The following is an 11007-nucleotide window of genomic DNA, read 5'->3' as shown; positions in this document are numbered from 1 at the left end:
TCTCACCCCAATCACATTGGCTATTATAAAAAAGACAGAGAATAACAAATGCTGGTAAGGATGTGGAGAAAGAGAAACCCTCCCACACTGCTGGTGGGACTGTAAATTAGAGCAGCCATTATGGAGAACAGTATGGAGGTTCCTTAAACAACTACAGATAGAACTTCCATATGATCCAGCAATCCCACTACTGGGAATATATCCAGAGGTTTGGAAAACATCAGGTAGAAGGGATACCTGCACTCCAATGTTTACCGCAGCTCTATATACAGTAGCTAGGCAATGGAACTAACCTAAATGTCCATCCATGGATGACTGGATAAGGAAATCGTGGTATATACACACAATGGAATACTACTCAGCCATAAAAAAGAAAAATTCCAACATTTGCAGCAACATGGATGAAACTGGAGAAAATGATTCTAAGTGAAACAACCCAGGTACAGAAAAATACCACATGTTCTCACTCATAACCAGGAGCTGAATCCATAAATAAACGAATGAACAATAAAGAAAGACAGAGAGAAAGAAAGAAACAACAATCACAGTAATATGTTGAAATTTTAGAAAACCAGAGGAGGAAAAGGGGAGGGGAGGGGCAGAGGGAGGGGGGCTAATGAGGAATTGGTCAGAGACACAAAGAATAATTGTGTATTGTAATGACAAATAAGCTAACTATACCGATCTAACCACCACACATTGTACACAATTATTGAAAATCAACATTGTACCCCACAGGTATGTATAATAAGGAGAAAAATAAATAGTACTTGTATGAAAATAAAGAAATAAAAATGAATCAAATAAAGATAAAGAAAGAAGTTTGGGATAGGTCTGTACTCATTTACAATTAGTCAGTACAGGCCTTTCTCCTTGCCACTGGCACATCTATCTCACAGGTCAGATACCAGCTCTCAGGAAAAGGGCTAACCACAAAGTGTAATGCAGCAGGAGGCCAAGAAGGCATTCTTTAATGGACAGGAAGACAGAGATCTGCCCAAATAATGAACAATGGACTAACAAGTACACCCAGAGGATCCAGATGCCTTATACAGTGGGAGCAAGTCTTATGATAATGCATGTTCTTCTTCTGGTAAGTAAAATATTTATGAAGTTGCACGGCTCAGCAGTAGGAACTGAAAAATAATTCTTTATTATAATAAAAGCAACATTTCCCCTTCCTGCTCAGATATCATTTTGTAGACATAAAATATACTTAAGAACTTGCATTAAGATATATTAAAACAGCAGCAAGAAGAAAATTTATTATAATTTTAAAGAGCGCACGTGCAGGTCAATACATGTCAATAGAAATACTTTTCTAAATGACAGAAACATTCTTCTTCCTATACAATAAGCTCTTAGAAGGCAGAGTCTATGTCTAACTCATGCTCAATGCTGCCCCAGTACTTAGTATGATTCCTTGACCAATGTAAATATTTAATGGACATCCGCTGAGTAACTATATGGGTAGATAAGATGTGGTATTACAAAGTGTTTTAAGAATTTTGATATAAACCATGTTTAATTTTAATTGGCATGTATTTTCATTAGTTGAAGGGTTAACCTTTTTCTCATTTCCATTATGTATGTATTTTACAAGTGGATTAATTTGGTAAATATTAGAACAGCAAGTAAGTACAAAAGCAGCAATAAAACCTTTGCTATTTCAGCTACTCTCTTACTTTCCAGGTCTTACAGCAAACAACAATTTCAAAACTGAAGTTTGATACTCACAAATATATAGAACTCTGTACTTTACTGCCTAAGGTGTTGTGTGTCAATAGCCCCTGAGCTGTTATCAATAACAGGGATACCAATATATGTCAGTAGAAATCCTCACTATTCTAAATGACAAGAAACAATTAATCAATTTTTTAAGTAATATCCAATTCTTTCATTGTTCTATGTTCATTGGTTTAGTTACATATTTAAAGTTCTCATTGTGTATATAATACAACATAATACAAAATAACCCCCAGGAATTATATAATATTTTTACTTTTTATTTAATTTTTTTTTTTTTTTTGTCCTTTTTGAGACCAGCTGCACTGTACTCAGCCAGTGAGTGCTGTGAGCGCACCAGTCATCCCTATATAGGATCCGAACCCGCGGCGGGAGCGCTGCTGCGCTCCCAGCGCCGCACTCTCCCGATGCGCCACAGGCTCGGCCCTAAATTTATTTTTTAATTGCTGTGTATTGTATATTTAAAATTAAATATACAATATTATATTTTAACACATGTATACAACATATAATAATCAAATAAGGGTAATTAGCAAATTCATCATCACCAAAATTTATCATTTCTTTGTAATGAGATCATTTGAGCTCCCCTCTTCTAGTCATTTGAAAACATATGATAAATTAATAATAATTACCTTCTTTTCATAGGTGCATTTTAAATGACTTTTCTCCATTTGAAACTTATTCTCTTGATCCTGTGAATGATAAATGTTTATTTTTATTATACCTTAAATTGCTACTAGAGTCAAAATTAGTAATCTAAAGAAATCAATTAATCAACTTGATGTTAAACTTTAGTTCAAAGTTTTGTACATTATTAAGAAAGCCCTACCTGCTCAATTTTCTAAGCTACAAGTAAAACTATGAGTAGCATAAAACTTTAGTTATCTATGTCCATCATTGAATGAGTGGATACGGAAAATGTGGTATATCTACACAATGGAATACTACTCAGCTATAAAAACAAATGAAATACTGCCATTTGCAACAACATGGGTGGACCTTGAGAGAATTATATTAAGTGAAACGAGTCAGGCATTGAAAAAGAAATATCACATGTTCTCACTTATTGGTGGGAGCTAAAAATAAATAAATAAATTCACTCACACACAAAAAAAATAACCGGGGGGGAGGGGGGAGAAGATATAACAACTACAATCCTTTGAAGTTGTTACAACAAGCAAACGGAAAGGACATTGTTGGGTGGGAGGGGGGAGAGGGAAGAGGGAGGAAGGTTTCGGTGATGGGCCATAATAATCAACCACATTGTATATCGACAAAATAAAAGTTTAAAGGGGAAAAGAAAAAAAACAAAACTTTAGTTATCTGAAGATGTTACTCAAAAGTACCTACTTTACAGTGTAAGATAACCTTCCTGACCCTTAGGATTAGAAGATTACTTTTTAAATGACCAACTGTTTCAACATGGAAATGATAAATTTGAAGTTTTATCATATACCAGTCCTAGGTACTTTTTGACCATGAGAGAAAAGGAAAGATCTAAAAAGTGCAAAAGAGAGAGACAGGGATGCAGGTGGGGGAATTATGAAGACTGGAAGATAATAACTTAAAAGGGGAAAATTATTCTAAAATAATAATATACTTAAGTAGGGTCTTTACTCAAAAAAAAGATCTTTCAAACTAAAATTATTGTCCTTTATTCTCTAGATCTCATTAGTGTCTACCTTTGTTAAAAAAAATAAAATGAAAAATTATGCAATAATGGGCCGAGCCCGTGGCGCACTCAGGAGAGTGCGGCGCTGGGAGCGCAGCAGTGCTCCCGCCGCAGGTTTGGATCCTATATAGGGATGACTGGTGTGCTCACAGCGCTCACTGGCTGAGCACGGTGCGGCCGGTCTCAAAAAGGACAAAAAAAAAGAAATTATGCAATAAAATAAAGAATCAGAATTGACTACCTGCATTTATGAGTTTTGTTTTTAATTGATTCTCATTTATACGTATAAATCAAGAAAAGGAAAGGTGTGTTTTGGCCATCGTTCTTTGTGTAGAAATATAAAACTCACTCTTAATTGTTGGTTTCTTTGAAGTTCTGATTCCTGTAATTGCTGTTTTAATTGACAGATGTTCTGTTCTAATTCTTCAATCACACCAGATGTCTAGAAGGATTTTAAGATGAAGAATAAAAAGCAGAATATTGATTTTTGTAACATCCTATAACTTATTTAAAATATATGCATTTTTTCTCCCAAAAGGTCAATCAGAATTAAAATTTCCATAAATCTGAATGAAAAATGTCTTTAAAAGACAGTATAAAAGTTAATCTTTTAAAGTAAAAATATAAATTTAAATTCTGCACAGTATTTAATGTTGTGAAAATGTAACACTGATATAAAAATAATAGGTTTACAGAAAACTTTTAAAATTTATTATAAAGCTAAAACAGAACCAAGATTTCAAAATAATAATAATGTATTTAGTACTCTACAAAGTGTACTATTAACACAAATAAGCATTTCTTCTCACAATTTGTATGTTTCCTCCTTTAAAAACTTTGGTACATAAAAGGGTTAATTTATTTATTATTGCAGAATTTAGTTTATTAAATATTTGTGTTCTGCTACATATTAGACATTTAGCATTTTCAACATTTTAAATACCAACAAGAATTCTTGAAGTTTCAGTTATTTCAATAATAAAGTGAAAGAGACTAATATGAAATGTCAAATAATTAGCCTCTACCTGGCTATTTAGGTGTATATATAGAGACACATGGCTACAGGCTGAATAAGGTAAATAATTACTTTGTGTGGATGTAACTACCAGCATTTTAATACCTTTGAAGCTGAAAGAGCATGTTCTTGTTTCAGAAGGTTTATGTCAGCATCATATTTGGTTTGTAATAGTTTCATGTTTTTCTCACACTCGTTTACAAGATGATCTTTCTCTTTATGCAATGTGTTACGCCTAAAAGCATTAAGAATGAAATAGAATTCCAATATATTTAGAACCAATCCCTAAAATGGAACTTTCTGATCAACTAAATCCAAATACATTATCTTTCAATAACCAAATAAGTATCCCCATTTTTATCAACTGTTTCTAAATGTTATGCTTGTATGTTAAAAAAAGACTTTAAAAAAATAAACAGGGGTATTTAGGTTAGAAACCTCCCAAGGTTAAATGCACAAGGTATGATTAATATTAGCAGATAATTTAGAGTTAATATCAGCACTTTATGGCTACATCTGATGGATATCTGATTTCAGACAATACCTTGCCTTTACTTCTTGTAATTCACTACAAGTTATCTGGTAACATCTTTCAAGTTCTGATTTTTCTTGAATTAACTTCTGCCTCTGTAAATTACTATTCTCTGCTTCTCCAGTCAGCTGCTGCACACGGGCCTCCAGTTCTTTGATCATGTGGTTCTAAAAGAATAACTCATTGTTAGGAAAGTCTCTGACTGACTTTACAACACCTTTGCATCATTAAGGAATCTGTAGAAAATACATAGCCTATAAGAATAAACCACAGCAGTAAAAATTAAACCAATCTCTAATCAGGTTTTTTTTTAAAAAAAGAACATTTTCTACCATAAAACTAAGAACATTTTTTTTCTTGGTGGCTGGCCAGTACAGGGATCTGAACCTGTAACTTGCTGTTATAAGGATGCACTCTAAACAAATGAGCTAACTGGCCAGCCCCCAAATGTCCATTGTTGGATGACTGGATAAGGAAAATGTGGTATATTTTATACAATGGAATACTACTCTGCCATAAAAAAGAATGAAATACTGCCATTCACAGCAACATGGATGAACTTAGAGAAAATTATGTTAAGTGAAAGAAGCCAGGCACAGAAAGAGAAGTACCACATATCCTCATATATATGTGGGAACTAAAAAATAAAAAATAACCAAAAAGGAAAGAAAGATACAACAATCACAATAATACATTGAACTTTCAAGAGAAGAGGACAGAACTAAGGTTGCCAGAGGTGGGAAAGGGGGAGGAGAAAAGGAGGAATTGGTAAAGGGCCACAAAAATTGATTACATTGTTTAATGAAGGATATAGTAGTTATACGGATTTGAACACAACATATTGCACAAGGTATTGATATTCAACATCATACCCCACTGACATGTACAATCAACTATGTTTCAATAAAAAAAAAGAAAGAAAGAAAGAAAACATCACCGTTTTCATTCATTTAATGAATATTTACTTAGTATGGTAATATTTCAGAATGAAGGTACACAGCAGTAAATAAGACAAAGTCCCTACTCTCAGGAAGATAGGATTCTCTTTACACCTTTTTATAAGTTTATTTTTTGTCAGGTAAGTACTTACCAATGTTCTTTGCTCTTCATTTAAAGTTTTAAAAAACTGTAGTAATATTTTTTAAAAGGAAATCATAACCCCAAAATTTTAACACAAGAGTTATCACCTAAGTGAAACACTTATTATTAGATAAGTATACAGGAATATTTTATTACATAGTTGTGTTAGTGCACAAAATTTTCACTCATTTCATTTTTTAATGTCTTTACCATTTTAGCAAAAGCACTTCTCCATTTTTCCACAGTACTCATAATTATTACCCAACTAAACAGTTTCTCTGTTATTTGACACTTATTCTGAAATTTTCAGTTTTTAGGACTGTAATTTAAAACTTGCATAAACGAGTTTATGAGCTTTTATGTACTTTATGTAAAATTAGGGTAAGCATGTATTAGCTGAAGGGACAATTGATTTTTATGTCTTAACAAATTTCTGGTAAGTGTGAGTAATTAGGAAAGATTAATATGTCCCAGTCAATAATCTTTTTATGCTCTTTCTAAGATAAACATTTAAAGCAAAGTTTCAACATTAAATAATATAACAATCCCAACATCCTTTCATTTCATCCTTTCCTCATCATAATACCGAAAAGGTATATAAGTTAAATTTTGGCACAACAGCTTCTAAATCTATAAAATGGAAATCATTATATCTAACTTAAAAGCATGGTATATACATTAACTTTTTAAAATACATATAATTCCTGGCTCAGAGCCTGACACATACCAGATGTTCCAATTTCTTCTTCATGCATCCTATTCACTTCACCTCTTTATGAAAAACCCCACTACTTTAGGACTTCCTTTCAGAAGGTAGTTTCAGTTTCCTAAAACATACTCTAAATTCACCTTGCTTCCTACATATTAATTGACTAGAAGAAACAAAAGAATACATCCTCAGCCTTCCAGTCTTAAATGGGGGAATAAGATAATTTGCATTCCTTCTCTTCAAAATTACCGAAAGAGACAAGACATACTAGCAACAGAAAGGCAAACCCCATCTTAATAAATCCTAGAAGATGATATTCTATTTCTGGCTATGAAGGAGTAGCTTGCAGAAGATCACACTCCCACTGAGAACAACTGAAAACCCCAGAAATACATACACACACAAAAAAATTGTAGGATGGCAGCAGAGGACTTCCAATGCAGCTTGGATGTGAAGAAGTTCAGACAAATAAGTCAGCATTCTGTAAGTTGCTTTTACCCTAGAAGCATTTTTCAATCTTGGAGGATGAGCATGGGGCAAGGAAATCAGAGCAGTGGGTGGCCAAGGCAGCCAGAATTTGAGGAACCAAGATCCCTGAGAAAATAGATGCACAGAGAAATGGGCACCACACCAGCAGTTTTCTCCTCAAGGAATTTGTCAAATTCTTAACATTCACAGGGCAGGAAGTCAAGAACCCAAGTGAAAAAACTGAAGAGCACCCCAGAGTTTACAGCAGTATCACTGTACTTAGGAGTAAAAACTTATAGATTATCCTAGGAGATGGGCCCCTAGTAATATCACAGGCTTTCATTTGGGACTTTTTTTTTTTTTAACTCAAGTCTTTTTCTTTTATTTACCCACCGTCATCAGTTTCATCAATTTGAGGCTCCAGTATACTGATTAAAACTTTAAAATTTTTTTTTATTGTGGTAAAATATATATAACATAAGGACTGCCATTTTAAGCATTTTTGAACCTACAATTGCGTGGAATTGATTATATTCAAAATGCTGTGTGATTACCACCTCTATATAGTTCCAAAATTGTTTCATCATCCTAAACATAAACTCTGTACCCATTAAGCCATAATTTCCCATTATTCTTTCCCCCCAGTTTCTGGTGACCTCTAATCTACTGTCTCTGAAATTCTTTTGTTCTTTTTATTTTTTCAAAAATTGACCCATGATAATTGTATAAATTTATGGAGTACAATGTGATATATGGATATGTTTATACAGTGTGCAATGATCACATCAGAGTATTTAGTACATACATCACCTCAAATATTTGTCACCACTTTGTGTTGGGAACACTCAAAATACTCTCAATTAGCTACTTGAAGTTATACAATAATTTGCTGTTGACTGTAGTTTCTCTATATTGCTATAGAACATTAGACCTTATTTTTTCTATCTCTCTATAATTTTGTATCCATTGACGACCCTCTCTCCATCCCCCTCCAGCCTCCCCTTACCAGTCTCTAGTAACCACTAATCCACTCTCCACTTCTATGAGATCATCAGTTGAGACTTGTGTTGAGGGCTACCACTAAGAGTGGAAGTGAGTCAAAAGTAGATTATAGATTACAAAGACTGCAACCCAGTTTGGGACGATTCAGTCCCGGAATGGATCAAGTGATTGTCTCCACACTAGCTGTCTCTCAGAGTTTAGGGCAGAACTTCTGTGGAAGAAAATAACATCATCCAGAGCCTTTGTTATTTATCATACACTTGTGGCAATGAATCAGAAAATAGTAGGCATACCAAGAAATAAAAGCAAGCAGGTAAAAAACATAAAAATAGATGTAGATATGCAGATGACACAGAAATTGAAATTATAAAACATCTGAGGCATTTGTTATCCTGATTCAAAATAAATGATGGTACCTCAAAAAGTTCATGGAAAAATTATCTTTTAATTCTATTTTTCCACAAATTTTTAAAGTACCCTCATATGACAAAGCACTGCAAACAGAAGATCAAACATAATTGTAGGAATTGTAGGAATTGTAGTCCAAGAGAGGATAATCCATGGCTGGAGATCTTAGGAAACATCACCAGAACGCAGTTATACAAACTAAGTGGCATACCATAATCTCTTGTTTGGTTCAATGGTAAAAGATGCACAGGTTATAACTATAGCTTCTTTCATCTCAATCTGGCATGAAAAAGAAGGGAGAAAAAAACAGGAAAGACTGGGCTGAATGAAAAATCACAAAAACAATTTTTGCAGAAAGCAATCTATGGATGAAGCTGGTTAAGGGAAAGAACTGACAGTATAAAAGCCTTGCACTGGGCTACAGAGTAGTAAATGCTAAAAGAATTCATTCCTATACATCCCTGCATACTAAAAAAATTCTTTCAGCAGAACATGACCTTGGCCCTATAGAGCCAGAAACTGTCTTCAAATAACTGGTCAATGAAGAAATTTGTACATTTAAAGATGAGAAATAATCAAAATGGATCATCATAGCATCTATACAAATATATGATAATGAAGGGAAAGGCAGAAAAAACAAAGTCAAATGAAAAACATTTACCAAGAAAATCACTTACATGTGACAGATTAAAATCAACACCAAATACATCCAAAGGAATACTTTTCAAAATTTGCAAAAAGATTATATTTCCATAAAAAGTTAACAAACCTCACCTCTTTAAAAAATAATAGATCAGAGAAAAACCATAAGATCTCAAGGAAGCTATGTTGGGTTACAGAAAACAAATATGAACACACAAATCTCAGGTAAAAGGTGAAGAGGCAAAAAGCATCATGAAAAGAAATGCTACAATGAAAACATCTCAAAAAAATAATGTACATTGAAGGGACACAGTAAGAAACATGAAAGAAAAGTTTGTGGAACGCAAACAAAATAAAAACTGGAATAAGCAAAAATTAAAAGGGCAAACAATTGGTATAGAAAAGAAAAACGGGAGATGCAACATTTGCATAATTGGTGAACCTGAACAACAGAACTAAAATGGTAAAACAGGAAAATATCTTAAAAGGCATTGTACAAGAAAACTACAAAAAAAAAAAAAAAAAAAGAATAAGCAAATTGAAAGGATACACTATAAAACTTACACAGAATGAAGAATGCCAAGGCACATGGTAAAGTTATTGAACTTCAAGAAATGATCCTTTTACAACATTAATCAAACATGTCACTGTTCCTCCAAAACTCTCCAATGGCTTCCTTTCTTATGCAGAGTAAGAAGTGATTATCATGGCCTTTCTGATCTCATCTCCTCCACTCTCCCCTCCATTCACGATACTTCTGCCACAGTGGCCTTCCTGCTGTTCCTCAAAGTCACCAGGCTACCCTAAGGCCATTACATTTACTGTTCCTTCTGCCTATAGCACTCTTCCTCTAGGTGTCTCTGTAGCTCACTTCCTCACTTACTTTAGTTCTCCACCTAAATATCACCTAAACCCTTCCACAGCCACTCCACCTGAATAACCAAATCTCTAACCCTTGTATTTCTCTGATCTCTTACTCTTTTCCTTTTCTTTTTTTTCTTTGTTTTCTGTTTTCCACTAAAAAAGGTATAAGCTCAAGAGGGCCAAGACACTTCTTTGTTTGCACTAGATCTCCTGTTTCTAGAACACTGTTTGGCCTCTAGTAGGTACTCAATAAACATTTGTAGACTATCAATATTTTTGATATATTAAAAACAGGGTAATTAAAATTTCAAAATGTCCATTCCATATTCAAAACTGGAGTGATTTCTGGACATATTATATAAAAATATTAGCATATCTTATAAGGTTTAATTGGTTTACAACGAGAAAATAACAAACATCTATTCAATATAGAATATACCAAAATGGGTTTTTTGTGTGTATTATAAAAGTAGAGATACAATACAAGAAATCCAAAGTAGAGCCAAAGATATCCCTCTCATAATAAAATAATTTTTAAAAATCTTAATGTAGGGCCGGCCCGGTGGCGCACTGCTACAGTGCGCNATCTCTCCTTTTATCTCTTACAAAATCTCTTCATTTACTTTGTCATGTCAGTTTACCATCTCGTGGTTTGATCTGTAATGTTTTATCTTACTAAGACTTTAGGTTTCTTAAAGACAGGTACCATATGTGATACTAGTCTGTCTCATTGATCCCTCTAGGGTATAGCAATTAATATTTCCAGAATTAAATTAATCTCAACTGCACTAGATATTTTTCTCCATTAAAAAAAAGTTAAACTGACTATGGCTTGAGAGAATATGACCAGTAAGGGGATCTGAACC

General features: G+C 33.6%; 1 protein-coding gene across 1 annotated transcript; it reads right to left on the bottom strand.

The window, feature by feature from the left end:
• Positions 1-2345: 2345 nt before the first annotated feature.
• On the bottom strand, positions 2346-5129 carry LOC103583095 (centrosomal protein of 112 kDa-like). The gene is made up of 4 exons (XM_008564509.1): positions 4981-5129; positions 4542-4671; positions 3771-3863; positions 2346-2441 (listed from the first exon to the last, which is right to left on the bottom strand). Exons 1-4 carry the CDS (start codon positions 5127-5129, stop codon positions 2346-2348), a joined length of 468 nt encoding a protein of 155 aa, XP_008562731.1.
• Positions 5130-11007: the final 5878 nt, after the last annotated feature.

The sequence above is a fragment of the Galeopterus variegatus genome, unplaced genomic scaffold, assembly GCF_000696425.1.
Source record: "Galeopterus variegatus unplaced genomic scaffold, G_variegatus-3.0.2 Scaffold19628, whole genome shotgun sequence".
NCBI classification, from domain to species: Eukaryota; Metazoa; Chordata; class Mammalia; order Dermoptera; family Cynocephalidae; genus Galeopterus; species Galeopterus variegatus.
This window is presented reverse-complemented; position numbering and strand designations above follow the sequence as displayed.

Excerpts from the sequence above, each read along its gene's own strand:
- LOC103583095 (XM_008564509.1), bottom strand. The coding sequence starts at position 5,129 with ATGATCAAAGAACTGGAGGCCCGTGTGCAGCAGCTGACTGGAGAAGCA. Across the intron at positions 3,864-4,541 it reads ATGCTCTTTCAGCTTCAAAG|ACATCTGGTGTGATTGAAGA; the intron begins GTATTAAAATGC and ends AAATCCTTCTAG. Across the intron at positions 2,442-3,770 it reads AAAGAAACCAACAATTAAGA|GATCAAGAGAATAAGTTTCA; the intron begins GTGAGTTTTATA and ends TATCATTCACAG.